Source organism: Micrasema longulum, unplaced genomic scaffold (assembly GCF_059751315.1).
Source record: "Micrasema longulum isolate JH-2025_06_02 unplaced genomic scaffold, ASM5975131v1 h1tg001127l, whole genome shotgun sequence".
NCBI lineage: Eukaryota > Metazoa > Arthropoda > Insecta > Trichoptera > Brachycentridae > Micrasema > Micrasema longulum.
Window position 1 is genome coordinate 88,505 of NW_028278315.1, and position 21,133 is coordinate 109,637.

The following is a 21,133-nucleotide window of genomic DNA, read 5'->3' on the forward strand; positions in this document are numbered from 1 at the left end:
TGCTGGTTCGGGTAAGATCGTAGATCCTCGGTAATTTCCGTCGATCACGGCCGCCATTCCTCTCGTAAGCGTCCATTTTGCATCGCCATGTTGGATTTGTCGGACATCTTGGGACGCCATATTTAGTCGGACATATTTTATAAACATTTTCGCGTAAATTTCAAATATTCGGGTGCGATAATATTGAGATTTTGTTCGTGGCCGCCCCGACCGGGGCACGGCGAAGCGATTGGACTGCAAAGTGTCGAAACGGGCGAGTAAAGGCGGCCCAACAGTGTGGGTATCGGAGGCTTTTGTCGAGAGATAAATCAAGTTTAATAATTCTGAGCCGGTGTCTGAGACAAATGTCCATTTGACATTTCATTGTTGTTGTTCGTAGAAGTGAATTTTCGCGATTGCCGCTACGTTTGCGGTAGCCCCCTAGAAACCCAGGCCCTTAATTCGATTTATGATAATTGATTGCGTAGTATAAATTTATATTTATCTTGTAATCACCGTGAGCGAAGTCGTTCGCCCGCCGGTGCTCAACGTTCCACGGCCGTCGATTTGACGTACAGGTGAGTCGATTTCAATATAACGCACTTCAAAAGTTGTGTATCATTTGATAGCAATGTTATTGTTTATTTTAATTATATTTTGAATAAATTCTTGTATTATTTACTGGGATTTGACACTCAATCGGGGATTTGTGATGTCACGTATATATCGATAACTATGAAAGAACCGAAGGGTTTAAGAATGGGAACAAAAATGTGTGGTTTGACTGTCAATTGTCTTTTGTATGCTGATGATGCCGCGCTTCTTGCTAACAACAACGAGGACCCGCAATTCCTGGTAACAAAAGTCTACGATGTATGCAATGGAAGCAATTTGCTGATAAAAGTCGATGAATCGAATGTGATGGTTTTTGAAAGAATTTAAAGTATGACTAAATGTGAAATCACTGTGAATGGGGTTATACTAAAACAGGCATATGAATTTGTGTATCTGGGAAGTATGTTTACTAGGGACGAAAGGAGGGTGAGTGCTGGGAACAGAGTAAACCGTGCACTTATATCAACCTTGACAAATAAATGTTTGTTGCATGAGGCAAAATTCGTAGTTCACAATGGAGTCCGGGTGCTGACCCTGATGTGAGGGAGCGGAGTATGGAATTGGAAAAACAGGGATGAAAGTAGGCTGAATGCTGTCGAAATGCGATCTTTCAGGCGAATGTGTGGTAAAACTATGTATGATGTGTACACAAATTTCGAGATCCCTGTCCCAAGAGTTCTGCATCGGTTTGGACATGTAGAGCGAACGGACGGCGAAATAATGGCTGAAAAGATTTACAACGCGAATGTTGATGGATGCAGAAATAGAGGAAGACCGAGAAAGACATGGCACGGTCAAATCCAACGAATGTTTGAAGATGCCACATTTTTGCGTACATTTATAAACAAGCTGCGTGTGCATGTGCATTAATACAAATACTTTAACATATTACCACAGAAATGAAGAACATTTTAGATAAGGTAATATAGAAGTCCGGACATCTACAGGGCTTATAACCTGTCATCGGCTTGTTTAAGTGGCCACTTTACACAATGTGTAACATTCACCATTCTGCCCATATTTTTTTTATTTTTTTATTAAGTTTTATTCATTTTAACAAATAAGTAACATACAACATTGTATTTTTGTTCCCGCAAAGCCGAAGCTTGTCTGCGGGTTACATTACATTTTTTTTTTTAAATTTATAAGTAAGTACATAGTTTAATAATAATTAAAAAATAAAATATATTTATACACTTAAGTTTCACTTGCTGTTTAATAATTTTTTGACTATTTTTTTTAATGAAATTAGGTTTTTTTCAGCTGGTATTAAATTGTACAGTTTTGGTACTAAACTCCCATTGTTCTGTCACCATAGTAGTTTTTCTGTCATGGTACCATCAGCTGAACATCTATATTCCTTCAATTCTTTCGTCTGTTGATGTTTGTGAAGTTAAAGAGCTGGAACCTTCATTTATGCGGGTGAGATTCGTGTAATTGAATTATTTCATCTACGTACTAGGCAACGGCCGAAAATTTTATTTTTTCAATTTCTGTACTCAAAATATTGTTGATAAATCCACCTGGTCCATGAAGAAGTATAGAAATTGATAACATACAATTTTCAGGCTTTGCCTAGTATGTGGGTGAAATAATTCAATGAGATGAATCTCACCCGCATAAATAAAGGTTTCAGCTCTTTAACGTATGCTTTGTAAAATTTATCTAAATATAATGTTAATTTGATGATCATATTTGCACTCAAACGGTATTTCATTTTAAAATCACTAAAAAGACAATACGTTTTCTAAATTGTTTAAATTTGAGATAAATGCAATCAATTTTACTACTGAAAAATGTGACTACAGATTGCAGGCTTATACCATGTCGGACACAGGTATAAACGTGGAATAAGTTTCTATGGTCCAATTTTATACCAGGTTTATAAGAAAGGCCCATAGGAAACATTATTAAACAAGTATTCAAAAGATAAAGATATTGTTACTACTACTACTACTACCATCACGCCATTTCCCCATAGGGGTAGGCAGAGAGAATGGACCGCCACACACGTCTATCCTGGCATACAATCCTAGCCTCTTCCACATTCATACATCTTGTCATACATGCCCTTCGGTTCTGTCTGCTTTTGACATGACCAGACTTAAGATTTTGGTTTATCTGATCATGCCACGTCTTCCTTGGTCGTCCTCGTGTAACGTTGCCGTTCATTTTTGCCATATATACTTGTTTTACCATTCTCTCGTCGTCCATTCGTTCTACGTGACCAAACCATCTCAGAGACCCTTTCTTAATCTTATCAATTATGCTTGTCTCAGATTAACACTCTCGCCTGATTTCATCATTCGTAACCCTGTCATACATTGATTTCCCACACATTCGTCTAAGAGATCGCATTTCAACCGCGTTCACTCGGCTTTCATCCTTCCTCTGCCAGTTCCATGTTTCACTTCCATACATAAGTTTTGGGACTAAAACTCCGTTGTGTGCACTTTTATGTTCATAAAAATATTGTAATTTTGTTAATTAACTATTATTATTGCCGTTTTCAGGTTCGGCCTCATGATGGCGGGTCACGCAGCCGATATAATGTGTGAAGTAGAAATATCTACCGGAATGGTAGAGATGGGAGACGATGAAGTCGGAATAGAGGTAATTAATTCCACTGTCCGTTAAGTAAATAGTTAACATTAAAATATTTCAAAAGGCCACGTGAAAATGGATAATGGAGACGGGTAGAGGTCAAATGAAATGCAAAAGCAATCAATACTACTTCCACTATCTATTAAAACAATTAGTAATGAGAAAATATTTAAAAAGGCTATAAAAAAATGTATAGTGGAGCTGAGCTGGGTATAAGTAAAATGGATTGTCTCATTCGCCCTAACCAATATTGAATCAACTGCTCCACAGTGTATAGCTTATGTTAGGTTTTTGTTCTTTTATTGTACGTTATGTAATATAAATAATATAGATGTACATAAATTAATTATAAACATAAATACGTAGTGTTTAAAACTGTCAGAATATTTTGTTAATTATCTCTGTTTATTAAGTTAGTCTTCTTTTTTATTCTCGAATATAAAAACATTGCAAAAAAGTATATTTTTAAGTGTCCTCAGCACGGGTAAGGTCACATTTTTTTTATTATTAATTATAGTTTGTAAGAGAGAAATATAAATAAATAAATAAAACGTAGTACTACACCTTTAAGAGTAGTTTAGTCGCCTTCTGTTTGATGGGCGTATACATTTACTGGACTATTCTTAATTGTATGGTTTTATGTTAACGATTGTTTGCGCATTTACAGTACGAAGAGATCGAGACCTCGCAGTACGAAGAGTACATCACGGAAGACCAGTACGAAGAAGTGGAGGAACAGGTCATCGGGATGCAGCAGCTGGAGGAGGAAGGGAGCGAGGTGGGGATGGACCCGCTGTGCACCGTGTACTCCTCGCCCGACCTTCACAACATCAGGTAGAGACTGACGCATTCCAAGAGGGGCAAACGTCGATGCCGAGAGTTGACGTTTGCTCGAACTTGGTTATTACGAGGAAGACAGGACTGACTGAATTTACTCGTCATACCAGAGAAATGTTTTTTTAATCCAATCGCCATTGTGTATTGTCACTAAGTAGACAAATGAATATACAATATTTGAGTTTGTCCAAATGTTTGTAGACAAAAGACTAAATTTTACCCCCTCGGGAGTTAAGATTAACAAATTACAACAGGGATGTAGAATACCTTCAAGAAGGGAATATGGAAGTCTAAGCAGCTACATGGCTTATGACCTGTAATTGGCTGGTTTTTTTATACTTTTACATTGTTTGTATTCTTTTTTTATACAGAATAATGTTCCCTCACGGGGGTGGGGTGTCCCGTGCCGAGGGAAACATTTAACAAAATGTGAAACATGCCTAAGATTAGCCATTTAACAAAGTTAACATAATAATAACAATGAAAAAAACGTAATCGACAGGCGCCGTGGCGCAGTTGGTTAGACGGCTAACTGTGAAACTGGCGTCGCGGGTTCGATTCCCGCCAGTTGCAATCCAAGAAAGATTTTTTTCTCAATTGGTCTGGGTGATTTGGTGTGTTTTTCACGGCTTCCTTCCATATCCTTACTTTCCTACCTGCTGACAAGCTTCTGGAATAGAGGCTTGGCAGGTGTCCTTTAAAAAAAAAAACATATTTTTATTTTGTTAATCTTTGTTTTTAATTTTTGTATAAAATTGTAGGATTCAATGTGTCCATGTATTTATAATTTTCTCAAACTGAACGGTTTGGGTAGGTAGGAATAAATTGCTTTAAGGCAATATGCTTGCCCTTCAATGTATATATATATTGTATATGTATATTAAGTGTGTTGAGTTTTTTCTTTGATATAGTTCTTAATTTAAAATCGTATTGATTTTTGTGAGTGCCACAGCAGAGTCTTGTGGCTTTGGTGGGTACTCCTTGTAAAAAATATAAAGATATCACGAGGACTATAACGCTCTCTATTTTGCTTTTTCTCGAAGTCTTCAGTCGTCACAGAGCGTACGTTGCTTCTTAAAATAAATATTTTATACAGTCCACTATTTATACAGATCTTTTATTTAGTAGAAATCGACCGCCATTATTATATTGAATTGGCTGCAACACCAGCACAAATTTTTTCTAAGTGTTTAATAAAATAAAATAATTGTAAATGCGGAAGTAAGTTACGAAATACACCACAAAACTCGGACCAGTCTCTAAAATTATCTCTAAATTATGTTGCGTGCGCAGGACTTCCTACCACCAGAAGGTGATGCAGGGCATGGGCGTGGTGGAGAGCCAGCAGCTGCAGCCGCTGCCCGAGCGGGCGAGCGCCGCGCCCGCCCGGCGCTGGGAGCAGAAGCAGGTGCAGATCAAGACCATGGAGGGCGAGTTCAGCGTCACCATGTGGGCCACCGGAGAGGACGACGGTAATTATCAGACCCTCATCGTCATTCACATAGGGCACTGCATCGGTACACACACACACCAATCTCGGCGTATCTTGATAATTTTTGTTACTCGGAGGTGTAGGGTCCATAATCGATGACACACACGTGTTAAATTAGTTAACCCGAAGTAGGCTAATGACCGACAATGCAATGTCATCATTTTCTATGGATTCCAATACGTTAGTATTGTGCAACTCTTAAAATATTGCGCGTTAAACCGGGAGCATTGTTCTGCAGTACATTCACATCGTCCCCGCCATGAAGAAATGAACTACAAAGGAACGTCGTCTACAAAGAGACCACAGGACACATCCGACGTCAGTCAGCCCGTTCAGTTAGCCGTGCCAACACGTTCGTCCAGTTCACTCAGCTCCGGCATGTAGTTCAAGTGCAGCCTCTTCAACCCATCGTCGACGTAACACTCGCCCGACATAATTAATTATTTATTCGCCGTGTATTAAATAAACATCAAACAGCAACCTCGTGTCTTTTCTGTCAAACTCTAACTGGGGTAGGAGCTCCAACCGACACCCAACAACCTAATCCTACAAAGGTAAGATGATCAGTCTTACGCTTCAGGTACAAGTCCGGGGACTATGAAATATCCTGGTGCGAAAACTCCCTTTTTAATAAAATAGTTCGTATCAACTATGTCGGGATCAAACCTGAGACCTCTCGCATAGTGGGCAAACGCGCTGACCACTACAAATTTTAAAATAAAAAGAACAAAAAAAATAATAAGTGCATTACAAATTTAAATTCAAGACGTACATATTATAAAAATAAAAAAATACATAAAAGAGACTCTTGTCAATGTAGTAGAAGAATCCTGCTCCGGAAAACCCCTTCGGATACATGGAACAGATCGATGTTGTTCAGCATAGCGATAGTCCTTCCAACGGCAGGGTGCTCCTGTTTATCAGAATATGAAACAATCTACACTGACGCTGTCTTAGGTAGGTAATTATCAGGAACATACAAACCAATGCTCCTCATAATCTCAGGATTACCAATCATACCGCGCAACAATGTATAAAAATGTGTTGTAAATTACACATTCTTTCTAATTACTAAACTGTTGTAGCCGAGCATACCCTGGAGAACCTCGGCTGAGTACAGCCGAGGATAATACCTGCACTCTCATGTAGAGATACCTCCTTTTGGATTTTTTCTATCATAAGAGAGTACTTCAGTTCATGTGGCCCCCAAATCATCGAGCCACCCTCGAGTCCACTTCGCACCGAGGAGCTGTAAAGAGTTCTCAGTATGTGGGTATTTTTGAAAAATCCCCATCAGAACGCAGTAAGAACTTAGGATTTGTACAGTGGTGCTTCACAGTCTATAATTTTAATGTGATTTCTTTATAACTGGGTACCAGGATGATCTTAAACGCATCCCATCATCTGTTTATATTGTCGGAATGTTTGTAAATCTCGACCAGCTTAAGATTATTGGCGTGTAATAATGGTGTTATATTTATCACTAGATGAAGGATCCAACCCTGAACCGGATCCTGACTATACGGAGTACATGACGGGGAAGAAAATTGCTGTGGACGGAATTCCAGGTGATAATTCTTATTTTTTCTTTAATAGAAAATATTATTTAAGATCCAATTCCTCTGTACGTTCTCGTGCTAATATTCCTCAAATTAACTTCTTTAAAACAATTTTTATTACTCTGCAGTAATAAAAATATTTATTTATTTAAATCTTAAAGTAGGGCACACATTTTTTTTTTTTTTTTTAAAAAAAGAAATATTTGCGTTCTTATGATTTACCCAAATATTTAATTTTGAGGGCCATTTTCAACGAGTTGTAACTAACTCACTATTAGAAAATGGAATCAAGTTGTGGTAAAGTGGGATTCGAACCACGGAACTTTGGTCCGTGAGTCCGAGACACTAGCCGCAGGACCACAACCCGATCATACATATTGTTATGTGTGTTCTAATAATAACATAGCAAATATATTTCATTTATAAATTGTTTATCACATATGTCTTGACCATTATTTTAAATTTTGATATGTTTTTTTCTTCATAAATATTTTTTTCCATTTCGTAATACTTTTTGATTGCTTTAAATAAAATTGAATTTTGTGACTTTGCCTTTTTCCTAAATGGAAGTCTAATTTTGTTCTTTTCTCTAGTATTGTGATCGTGTTCATGCTGGTTCCGATCAATTTTTTTCCAAAATTCTGTTTTTTTATTAGAGTTAATAATTTTATGAACAAATATCATTGTATTGTAAAATATTCTTTGTTTATATGTTAATAATTTCATTTCATTTACCATCGACTTTACCCTCGTGTATCTGTTTTTTTTCAAAATGATTCTAAAGGCTTTATTTTGTAATACAGTTAGTTTATCTATGTTTTCTTTGTTTGATAAAAATAAAATGCTACTACAGTAGTTAACGTGCGGTTCAATAATTGCTTTGTAAATAGTTTTGCAAGAGTCCTTATCAATAAATCTTCTGATCCTTCCCAAAATTGATATTTTTTTTGCAATCTTATTTATTACCATCTTAGCGTTTTGGTGAAATGTAAGTTTTGAATCCAACATTACACCTAAATATTTAATTTCAGTGACTTCATTAAGTTTTTCATAGGTTAACAAATAAAAGTATCTTATGAATCCAAACCCCTCTATAGTAAAAATTGGAAAACAAATGTTTTAATCAAAGTTTTGCATAGAAAAAATAATTATTGAAATTTGTCTCAGTGATTTTCTTTTCTTTTCGAAAACATTTTCACACTCCGGCTATACTTTGAGGCCTATCTGTTGAAATTTAAATAATTTTATCGAGTTAAATATGATGTTTATCGGTGTATTTAATGGCAGCGTTTGCAATACCCTGATTATCCAAAAGACAGTAATCCTACAAGTTCTTCGTCAAACGAAAAGTGTACATTGACGTCGCTGTGTAAGCCGTACTCGAGTGGCGAAAGAGCCATGGTTTGCCGACCACTAAACTATTAGTATATTTATTAGTTATTTAAAATTAATACTGACTGGCAATATGCAATGGCGATTGGATTTTAAAAAAACCTTTCTTTGGTATAAAGAATAATGCTTACAACGAGCAAATTCAGTCAGTCCCGACTTCCTTGTAATAACCAAGTTTGCCTGTATTTTATAACATTATTTGGCTAAATTTAAGGGAAGCGATGGTTCCGTACGTTCTATGACCGGACCGCGCATGGTAACAATATACTCAATAGTCCAAATTTTACAAGGCGTAATTAGCCGGTCGAAAAATGATAATATTTTAGTCACAATATAAAACTTTTATGTAAATCCACATTTTCCAGTTTTGCTCCGTTCCGTCGCTCCCTCGGACAATATAAGGGGGTTCTACTGTAAATAGATTTCATAATAGTTTTATTGTTTTCAGGTTTAGATTTATCAGATCCAAAGCAGTTGGCGGAGTTCGCCAGACCGGGACACCGGGTTCGGGTAAAGAAACAACCTCAAGACAGTCTGGACAGGACCATAGGTCAGTTGCTTCAACGCACTCCTCATTTAACTCTTCTTCTTTTCTGTTCAGCTCGGTTACGTTACTTTGTCGCTTGTGATTCTGTAGGGTAATGAAATATTAAGAAGAAAATACAAATCTTTATCGCAGGAGGCTAAACTAGCAGTTCACAATGGGGTTCTAGTGCCAACTCTAATGTATGGAAGCGAAGTATGGAATTGGAAAAATGATGATGAAAGCAGGTTAAATGCTGTCAAGATGCTATCCCTCAGGCGAATGTGTGGTAAAACGATGTATGATAGGTGCACAAATGTCGAAATCCGTGAACTGTGGAAGCCTGAGACATGCATTATTGGCAGAATCAAGAAAGGGGTGAACGGTGCACTAAAATCTACTTTGGCAAACAAATGTTTATCGCAGGAGGCTAAACTAGCAGTTCACAACGGAGTTCTAGTTCCAACTCTAATGTATGGGAGTGAAGTATGGAATTGGAAAAATAATGATGAAAGTAGGTTGAATGCTGTCGAAATGCGATCCCTCAGGCGAATGTGTGGTAAAACGATGTATGATAGGTGCACAAATGTCGAAATCCGTGAACCGTGTAAGCCTGAGACATGCATTATTGACAGAATCAAGAAAGGGGTGCTGCGTCGGTTTGGACATGTAGAGCGAATGGACAGCGAAAAGGATCTATGATGGAATGTTGATGGATGCAGAAAACGAGGAAGACCGAGGAAGACGTGGCACGATCAAGTCCATCAAATACTTGAAGATGGACAAGTCAAAAGTAGGAATAATCGGCGTGCGTGCATGAGAAGATGTATAAATTTAGAGGAAGCGAGGTTTGTATGCAAAGATATTGTGATATGCTGTTCTATCCTCTATGCCTACCCCTACGGAGAAACGGCGTGATAGTTTGTTGTTGTTGTTCAAAAAAAATTTCATTTATAAAATACCATAAAATTCTTAAATTCGGTATTTAAGGGACCAAAAAAATGTACAAAATGGAAGGTAGTGAAAATAAATAATTCAGCAAATTATTTTTAAAAAAAAATTATGCAGTAATGTTTGAACCGTTTTTTTATTGCAATTTTTTGAATATCACATTCATAAATAATAAATCTCTCTAAATCATAATAAACCATCTTTGAAATTACATCTAAAATACAGAAATGGCGGCAATAAATATGTGTGTAAAACACAGTAAACTGCTTGCCAAATTCAAATATTACCCCCAATTAACATTTTTCATAACCCCGGTTTTACGTTGAAAACTTTTCAAAACTCATCCTATCTGTCGAAAGACACCGAGCCGCGCGCCGCTGCGTTTGCCCAAAATGGTGAATAAAATCAAGGTACATTAAAAAATGTGCAAATTGTTGTCTCAAACTAAATTCAAAATAGGTGCAGTGTAATTGACCATTTTGTTTAAGTGTCTAATTTTGACATATGACTAAATTGTGACAGTTGACGCATGTTTAGGAAGAATAAAGTCTAATAAATTACGATGCAGAATGTTTGAAAATTCAGCAATAGAAATATTATTTGAAGTTATAAACATAATTTGGAAAGAAGATTGTTTAAAAGTGTGAAACAGTTTTGCCGCGATGTAAATGACAGTTGAAATTATGTGGTGCCATACTAAAAAAAGTGATACCATGTTAACAAAATTTCCCAATTTTTATGGAAAAAATCATCGTATGCATTTTATGCGAATTCAAATTTTTATTTTCGTGTTTTTAAGGTTAAGTACGTACATAAAATTATTTAAACATGTTTTATTTTTAAATTAAAAAAAAACACTGTGGCATTGATTGAAAAAATATTTTTTTTTTTAATGAAATCATAGGTAAATATGAATAATCCTCAATTATGACAGTTTTTATAATTTTTCTACAGTTTTTCATTTCCTCACTTGAGCGTTTTCCTCAGTTTAACACCTTTTTTCACTGCTCCCTTGAAAATGTAAAACAAGGGGTTTAATGTATGTTTGTTTACAAAGTGTAAAAAAATGTAGTATAGTGTGCAAAGTTACGACTCATAATATGCAATGCTTACGGCTGTAGTTGTGTGCGTTACTAAATGTATGTATTACGTGTTGTTGGACGTGTGGGTGTGGCAGCGTGTCCCCACAAGGGGTGCTCCAAGATGTTCCGCGACAACAGCGCCATGAGGAAACATCTACACACGCACGGGCCGCGTGTGCACGTGTGCGCAGAGTGCGGTAAGTCCCCTTTCCTTTCTCCATTCCGCCTGTATTTAAACATCCACATTTCCTTAAGTTTTCCGTCTGTTGACTTTAGTGAAGTAAAAGAGCCGAAACCTTTATTGATATGGGTGAGATTCATCCGGCTGATATTTTTCACTTTACTAGGCAACGCGTGAAAACACATTTTAAATGTCTAAATGTTTGAAGACAGGCTGGATTTTTTCCTTATAGTCCTTAAAATATAGCTGGATTAAAATGACAGCTGCCAAACTAATGTCACTCGTGATGGAAAATTATTGATCATTGATCATGTACCGATCAAATCGATTTTATCAGTTTTTTCATGAAAACATGAGACTCTTGTTTCCGAAAATTGAAATAAAAAAGCAAAAACAAGCCTATTATGTGTGTGTTTAAGACAATTATTTACTAAAAATATGACATTAAATACTTTTTTCATGAATAACAACAAATGAATTATTTTTTTATTCAATCAATTTACGTTGATCAATTTGTCCCATCTTTAATATATTTGCAAGATTTTAGTTTTAAAGCTGATTTTATATAATTATGTTGATTTATATGTCAAGCATTGTATTAAAAAAAAAATAATATGCCAGATACTAATGATTTTTTGTGTGTCATACTTTACTACAAAGTTATGTCGTCACTTTTGCTGACAACTGTCATTCTAATCAAGCTATATTTTAAGGACTATAGGGAGTTATTAAGATCTAAATTTATTGCAACAGAGAGGGAAAACATTTTGATAAGGGTTCATAAGACTTGTCATCGGCATTCTGCCTATGTCTAAACATACACATGTCACAAGCCCTGTAAATGCCTAGACTTCCATATTCCCTTCTCGAAAATGTAACTAAAATGTATGACCAAAAAAGTCCAGATCTTGTCTCGAGTTAACAATACGACAAAGACGGGTCATTGGAGAATTAAGGCCATAGTTTGTTCTATGCTGATTGATAAACAGTACTTCATTGTTTCTCAACCTACGAGTTGGAATATTGAATTTTACTTGTCCCAGTAATGATGGCACATCGATTATACCATTTAGTATGCCGAACATATGGAATCAATATTAGTTCTACGTTTTTGTAGACCATACATATTTAACATGGATTCTATATCAGCATAAGAATAGTTACCTCTCTCTAGTCCAAGCATCCACGCTACTTTTCGAAGCAAGCGACGTTGGACTGATTCAATGTGATTTATGCGATTGACATAGAATTGAGACCAGACCAAGGAGGCATATTCTAGAAGAGAGCGAACAATTAAGCAATAAAGAGTTTTGATTGCACAGACATTAGTAAAATCATTTTATACATAATTTGTTTGAAAATGTTTCCAGGCAAGGCGTTTGTGGAATCTTCCAAACTGAAACGCCACCAGTTAGTTCACACGGGGGAAAAACCTTTCCAATGCACGTTCGAGGGCTGCGGGAAACGATTCTCTCTAGACTTCAACTTGAGGTATGTACGTCTCTTGAGGGAAACTGATGAGATACTGAATTATTACCATGACTGCCCCTGGGTGAACTGACTTCATCCCAAGAAAAATATCCATTCCACCAGGGTGGCTTCAGACTGGAATAAAATGCCGAGCCTATGCTTTTTGGAAGGAAGAATACAGACAAAAAGCAGTACACGAGCTACCAGCAAAGGCTGCCTGTCCATACCAAAGACAGTGAAATCCCGAAATCACGTCCCCGCAATTTATGTATGGTATTTTAGTGACCGCCCGAAACAAGATTTTCAGCCACAACCGAAATCAAAACCAAATTTTGCTTTCTGCTCTAGTTTTGGCTGAAGCTGACATCGAATCTTATGTAAATAAGTTAATAGTCACTTCAAAACGCCCGAAATTAGGCATTTTTATTGTAAAACCTTACGAGTTCATTAAAATAACTGTTAAATAAAATATTATTGCTACCAAAAACATTTTTCACTTTGTGGTATGACATTTTACACTTATTTGTTTATAAATTTGTATAAACCACTTTAATTTTTTTTTTTAATTTCACTTCGACCGGTTTCGAGGTTACTACCTCATCCTCGGGAATTTAACTAACTTATAATTACACGCGTTGCTATTTATATGATAAAATATTGTATGAAAGAGACAGAAAATTTAAAGAAAGAGAGAGAAGGAAGATAAAATAAATCATAACGGGAATAGTTTTAAAAGAGGACTCGTAGTTAAATTTAATTGATTATTTATTATTTGAAGTTTTTTAAATTAATGGCTGTAAGTTAGTTAAATTCCTGACGATGAGGTAATCGAAACCGGTCGAAGTGTAATTTAAAAAAATAAAATAAAAATTAAAGTGGTTTATACAAATTTATAAACAAATAAGTGTTATTTTTATTTATATCCCTACAGAGATGAGGTAGAATTTTTTCAAATTCAGGATTATGGATATTCGAGCGTTTACAGGGTAGTAGTACTAGAATGTTGTAGTACCTACTTAAAGTGGCCACTTAACCCAGCCAATGACAGGTCATAAGCCCTGTAAACGCTCAAATGTCCATAATCCTGAATTTGAAAAAATTCTACCTCATCTCTGTAGGGATATAAATAAAAAAATATACCTACTCCCTTTTGGGAGAAATCCAGATTTGTGTATGTACAAATACACGTACCAAAATAATGTTGTGAAATAAGTGTTAAATAAAATACAGTAAAACCTCGTTTTTACATTTTCCTGCTTTTTACACCGAAATGTTTAGGACCCATTTTTCTTCACGCATTCTCATACAAATATTCCCCTAATTAACGTGTTTTCAGTTTTTCATCGTCCCGATTTTACGTTAAAATTTTTTCGGAATTCATTTGATGTGTCAAAAAAGCCAAAATTATGTCGTAATAATGGTGCCGCGGTCCGCGCGCCACCGCGTGCGCCACGCGAATGAAGGATGAAAACAGGAACACAACTAATAAAGGATAAATTATTGTCTTAACCTAAATTCAAAGCAAGTGCAATGTAATTGACCTTTTTGAACTGTCTTCCTTTAGGGTTGTTTAAGTTTTCATTTGAACAAAACCGTCACATTGACTTGTACACATCATGATACGCAGTTGACACTCAGGAGCAATAAAGATTTAATATCATTAAATTGTGATGTTTGAAACTTAACAATAGAAATATTTGAAGTTATAAAAAAGTTGTTATAAAAGTGTGAAACAATTTTGCCGCGATATATATGACAGTTGTTTTTAATGATGCCATAGAAAAAAAAGGGATACCATATAAATAAAATTTCCCAACATTTAGGGGAAAAATTATTGTATGTTATTTTATGCAAATTCAAAATTCTATTTTTGTTTTTTTTTTATTCACACATACAGTAATTTTAACACGCTGTTTTTAAATCAAATAAAAAAAAACAGATTACATAATATTGTTTGAAAATATATAAAAACATTTTTAGTGATATCATTAAAAATATTATTTTTTTTGTCAATTTCCACTTATCACCGTTTTTACAATTTTTCTGGAAGTATACGTACACTATAGTGTAGCAAATCAATTTTATTTTTATGTAATTCCTATTTTTTCTGTTCATTTTTCATTCCCTCACTTTAGCGTTTTCCTCAGTTTAACGCTTTTTGTTCTCGAAAAACGCAAAAAGGGGCTTTTACTGGATAATGAATTTGGCGTGTTTCAGGACTCACGTTCGCATCCACACGGGAGACAGACCGTACGTGTGCCCCTTCGACGGCTGCAACAAGAAGTTTGCGCAGAGCACCAACTTGAAGTCTCACATACTGACTCACGCAAAAGCCAAGTAAGAAACCGCATTTACAATTCAGTGCCACTCGTCGGCCATCAAAAAATGTAACAAAATTATGCTAATATTAAAAATGGGAAATCGGCTCATGCTCAGCCTCACAGTGCAGTGGTCAGCGCGTTTGCCTACCATCCAAAAGGCCTCTGGTTCGATTCCTGACATGGTTGTCATGAAATATTAACTTAAAATGTTTTTTTACACTAGAATATTTCCTAGCACCTGAAACGTAAGACTGATCATCTTACCCTCATGAGGGTTACACGTAACAAAAAAATGATCGAGATACGCTGCGATTGGTGCACCAATGCAGTGCCCTATGCACCATTAGGCGCGGATAGGGAATTATGTTGATTGTGAATTCTGTCCGAAAAAATAAATTGTAATATTTTTAATATGTCAAGAGGTCTTGATTTCACTCTCTAGGGAATTGTAGATTTAAGTTTGTTGCAAAGAAGTATAGGCATTTGCAGGGCTTATGACCTTTCATTGGCTGGTTCAAGTGGCCATTTTACACACTGCAACATTCACCATTGTGTCTTTGTTTAAACATTCACATTTCATCATTCAGACTGCGTCTCGCGGCATCTGTAAAGAATCTGAGTTTATTGAAATTTTTAAAAATTAATTTTTCTTTGTGTGTAATTTTTTTTATAATGAAAAACGTTCAAATTCAAATTACGGGCAACTTCTAACTCTTTTTCATTTTAATTATCTGATAAAGCGCCACTTTGTTTTCGCCATAAAATTTCTGTACAAAATATTAAACTATAAAGTAGATACTAACCTCCTAAATAAAAAAACATAAAAATGCAGGATTGAGAACACTCAGACATCGGGAAATATTTAAACTGCCTAAGTTTTCAAATAGTGCTACATATCACACACCTATGGCCCGCATGTGTCAGGAATATAATATATTCTGCCGAAACAGTAAAATTGACATTTTTCATGATACTCTCTCAGCTTTTGCGAATAATCTCTTAGGAATAAATCTTATTTAATAAGTGCACACGTACAACTTATTTTTTAAAGTTTTCAAATAGTGCTACATACCACACACCTATGGCCCGCATGTGTCAGGAATATAATATATTCTGCCGAAACAGTAAAATTGACATTTTTCATGATACTCTCTCAGCTTTTGCGAATAATCTCTTAGGAATAAATCTTATTTAATAAGTGCACACGTATAACTTATTTTTTATTGCATTGTATCCTGTATAAAAAAAATATTTAAAAATATGTATTACATCATAATATACAGGGTGTTCTTTAAACTCTGTCACATTCGAAACCACGATGATCAGTATGGACAAGAAGACATATTAGCATATTTAAAAAAAATATTTAGAACGCAGAAATTTTTTAAAAGTAAAATATTCAAAAAAACAAATGGTTGCTTACTTCTGCAGGGGAGAAGCGAGGGGGGCGTAGCCATAATGTTGACAGTGTATCAGACTCCCCCTCCCCTCTCCTCGTTTCGCCCTTGCAAGCAACTATTTGCTTTTTTTTATATTTTCTTTTTTAAAATTACATTTGTTCTTAAAAAAATTATTTTAATGTGCCAATATGTCTTCTTGCTCATACTGATCATCGTGGTTTCGGATGTGACAAGGTTTCATAAACACCCTGTATATGCATGTAAAATTGTATCGACGAATGCTTTCAAATTGCATGTTTTCTTGTATGTATCTTTGTTGAATTACCTAATAAAATAATGATTTTCCAGATCCCGCGGAAGCAGCAGTATGAGCAGAATGGGCGGCTACGACGGCCGCAGCACGGCGCAGTTCGTCCAGCTCGAGTCGCCCGAGGACAGTCGCCAGTTCATAGTCTACGCCGACTGAATCTCCCATCGTCCTCCCGTCAATCTCACTCCCTCACCTCGGCCGATATTCGATAACGCAGTGGCAGTGGCCAACCACACTCCGTAGGATGTCGGTTTTGTGAAGAAGAAATCATCGTGCTCGGCGAAATTCCATTGTAAAAACGGTTTCGTGGCCCTGAATTATTTATTTATATACAGGTGTTCATTAAGCCCTGTCACATCCGAAACCACGTTGATCAGTATGAGCCAGAAGACATATTGGCACATTAAAATAATTTTTTAGAACGAATATTTTCTTAAAAAAATATCACAAAAGGAAATAGTTGCTTACTTCTGCAGGGGTGAAACGAGGAGTGGGAGAGGGGAGTCTGACACTGCGCCGCGCTCCCCTCACTTCTCCCCCGCAGAATTAAGCGACCATTTGTTTTTATAAATATTTTATTCAAAACAATTTTCTTTGTTCTAAATATTTTTTAAATATGCTAATATGTCTTCTTGCCCATACTGATCATCGTGGTTTCGGATGTGACAGGGTTTAAAGAACACCCTGTATGTATCGCATGTACACATACAACAGGTCAACCTTCGACGATATTTTTGTTCGGTATGTCCGAGAAGAAGCTCGTCTTAAAAGTGAATAAATGTATGGAAAAAACCGCAAACTAAAATGTCAAATAATGTTTCCTCATTATATCCGAGATCTCGATATTTCCGTGATCGTTTTAACCAAATTCGACTGTACATGAATTTGTACGTATGTCGAGTGACCCGTTCCACTGTCTTTACAATAATTCGTATTTGTCAATACGTGAAATCGACGCGTGTGAAAGTGAAAAACAATACATTTAAAATGAATATTTTTAAGAGAAAGTGACTCTATCACATTATTTAAATAATACTACGCAAAATGAATTTTTGATAGTTTTAATATAATTAATTTGAGGTGTTGAGAGTCACAGGAACTTAAATTGACGTTTGAACTGTTTTTGGCAAAATGGCTTCTAAATATTTATTACTTGTCTATCGAATTGAAAAAAAAAACACAGATGCTGATCTCTGTGCGGTAAGACTATGTTTGAATGATTTATGCGTCTGGGAAGTGTGTTTACTAGGGATGAAAAGACTGAAAGAAGAGTGATTGCCTGAGACAGGGTGAACGGTGCTCTTAAATCAACGTCGGCTAATAATTGTTTGTCATAGGAGGCTGAATAGCAGTTCACGGCGGAGTTCTGTCGCCGGCCTTTATGTATGTTTATGGGAGCGAATAAGGCATTAGAAAAACAAGGACGAAAGTAGGCTGAATGCTGTCAAAATGCGATCTCTCAGGCGAATGTGTGGTGAAACTATGCACATCTGGTGCACAGGTGTCGAGATCCGTGCAGTATGTTGGGCTGATACGAGCATTATCGACAGAATCAAGAGAGGAGGGCCGCGTTGGTTTGGGCGTCTAGAGCGAATGGACAGTGAAAGACTGGTAAAAGGATTTATGTTGTGAATGTTGATGGATGCAGAAAACGATGTGTGTATGTTTGCAAAGACAGAGTTGTGTGGCATTCTGTTCTCTCTACCTTCCCCTACGGCGAAAATGCATTGTGCATTGTTCATTAAAAATTAACGTCAAATAATGTCTAAAGTAAAAAAATGTATTTTCAAAAATAATTCCTTTATAGAATACAATATATTTTTCATGTACGGAATTAATTAAGTCTAACAAGTTCCTATGGGTCTCGGTGCCTCATTTTCATATTAGAAAATTTGTTCTAAAAATATGTTTACCTACCTTGAATGTCTAAAATTGCAATTGGATTAAATTTGGTTAGTTATTTTTCAAAATTCATAAGTCAGCATCTTCGTAAACTACCAAATTATTCTGCAAATATGTATGTAATTACGATTGACAGATAATCCAACATAGACGGAGAATCCTTTCGAGAAGGTAATATTGGAAGACTAGGCGTGTACAGGGCGTATGACCAGTCGCCGGTTGGTAATAATATTCGTCCAGGGCCTCCAGGATGAGAATTTAACATTTATCTTCAATTTTATCTGCCAAATAAAATTGCATTTTCTGCACAAAAAATTGGGCTGTGGTCCTGTGGCTAGTGTCTCGGACTCACGGCTCAAAGGTCCGTGGTTCAAATTCCCCCTCAACCCCAACTTGAATCCCATTTTCTAATAGTGAGTTATTTGCAACTTGTTGAAAATGGCCCTCAAAATTCATAAGAACGCAAATATTTATTAACATATTACAACAGAGATGAAGAACATTTAAGAGAAGGTAATATAGAAGTTTAGGCATCTACAGGGCTTATGACCTGTCAATGGCTGGTTTAAGTAGCCACTTTACACACTGTGTAACATTCACCATTCTGCCCATATTTGAACATCTATATTCCTTAGACTTCTATATTACCTTCTCTTAAATGTTCTTCATCTCTGTTGTAATATGTTAATATTTATTGCATATGAGCAAGAAAAGCAGTCACTACAGTAATTTTAATTTAATTTTCACTTTTTTGTACAAGATACTCCTTACTATTTTGCAAATGCAATATATTGTATTATTTTTTACAGTAAACGCCGATTTTTTGCCAGTGAACTGTATTTATTTACGAGGAAATCAAAAAACAAACCGACACGAGCGTTGACTTAGAGATTACACACGCGTTGACTTATGAACGCGATAACTTAAGCACGTTCATTATTGTTCATTGCGATCGCTCAAATGCTTAGCATGTTTTAAGCACGTCGATAGTTCAACAATGTTTGATTATGTCCAAATGCTTGCAGACTGGCTGGATTTCCTCCCTAGGGAGTTGTTCATATTTAAATTTATTTCAACAGAGAGGGAAAAAAAAATTGTGAAGGGAATATGGAAGTCTAGGCATTTACAGGGCTTATGACCTGTCATTGGCTGGTTTAAGTGGCCACTTTACACACTGTGTAACATTCACCATTCTGCCCATGTTTGAACATCCACATTTCCTCAACTCTTAGTCAACAGATGGAAGAGTTGAGGAAATGTGGATGTTCAAACATGGGCAGAATAGTGAATGTTACAGTGTGTAAAGTGGCCACTTAAACCAGCCAATGACAGGTCATAAGCCCTGTAAATGCCCAGACTTCCATATTACCTTCACAAAATTTTTTTCCCTCTCTATTGAAATAAATTTAAACGTCGATAGTTGTTTGTGATTGAACTACGGGTATCTTCGAGGTCGCTCGGGAGAGTTAATCTCCAATTTTACCGCCGTAGTGAAGACGCGGCTTCCGCAACAATCGGAAATCATTTGTAATTCTCCGTCTGTCTGGTAACGTCTGTCAATCCTAATTCTATCAGAGTGAAATCCGCATCGGGGTATTCTTGGATGATTTCCATGGAATGAATCATTTCTAGTTATTATATAAATGTGGAGTGACGTTCGCGACAACTCGCGTACAGAGACGATCCGGCTTCTGATTTGCAAAGTCCATATAAACTGTATAAATTAGATTTAATTAGACGTAAGGAATTGTATTTTTAAACAAAAATAATTTTTCACAATAAAATTATATAAACGTAACTGTGTTTTCACTTTTTAATTATTTAGATCTAAATTTGTCCCAACAGAGGGGGATGATGAAGACGTCCTGTTTAAGCGGGCGCTTTACACGCCATTCTGCTTATGTTTAAACCACATTTCCTCGACTCCTCATCTGTTGACTCATGTGAAGTAAAGGAGCTGAAACCTTTATTACGTGGGTGAGATTCATTCGACTGAACCAAATCACCTACAAATAAAGATTTCAGCTCTTTTACTTGACAAAAATAAAATATTGACATTGCAACAGAGATGAAGAACATTTAAGAGAAGGTAATATATAAGTCAAGGCATCTGCAGGGCTTATGACCTGTCAATGGCTGGTTTTAAGTAGCCACTTTACACACTGTGTAACATTCACCATTCTGCCTATATTTGAACATCTATATTCCTTCTATTCTTTCATCTGTTGATGTTTGTGAAGTTAAAGAGCTGAAACCTTTATTTATGCGGGTGAGATTCATCTAATTGAATTATTTCACCTACATACTAGGCAACGCCTGAAAATATTATTTTTTCAATTTCTATACTTCTTCATGGACCAGGTAATTTATCAACAATATTTTGAGTTTGTCCAAATTTTTGTAGACAAGGACTGGATTCAACTCCCTGGGGAGCTGCTTACATCAACACATTACAACAGAGATGAAGAACATTTAAGAGAAGGTAATATAGAAGTCAAGGCATCTACAGGGCTTA

At 36.1% G+C, this 21,133-nt stretch overlaps 1 protein-coding gene across 3 annotated transcripts; it reads left to right on the forward strand.

Annotated features, from left to right (window-relative positions):
* The first annotated feature begins 72 nt into the window (after positions 1–72).
* On the forward strand, positions 73–17,894 carry LOC148276925 (uncharacterized). 3 transcript variants are annotated; one of them, XM_088233582.1, is made up of 10 exons: positions 73–557; positions 3,108–3,207; positions 3,866–4,032; positions 5,329–5,507; positions 7,015–7,095; positions 8,927–9,028; positions 11,130–11,231; positions 12,586–12,706; positions 14,903–15,022; positions 16,755–17,894. In XM_088233582.1, the coding sequence occupies exons 2-10, from the start codon at positions 3,118–3,120 to the stop codon at positions 16,870–16,872; spliced, it is 1,080 nt and encodes a 359-aa protein (XP_088089708.1). In that variant the 5' UTR covers positions 73–557; positions 3,108–3,117; the 3' UTR covers positions 16,873–17,894. The 3 variants fall into 3 exon arrangements, with proteins under 3 accessions (XP_088089708.1, XP_088089706.1, XP_088089707.1); XM_088233580.1 differs by having other exon boundaries at positions 74–557; positions 8,927–9,027; positions 11,108–11,231; XM_088233581.1 differs by having other exon boundaries at positions 74–557; positions 8,927–9,027; positions 11,120–11,231.
* The last annotated feature ends 3,239 nt before the right edge of the window (positions 17,895–21,133 follow it).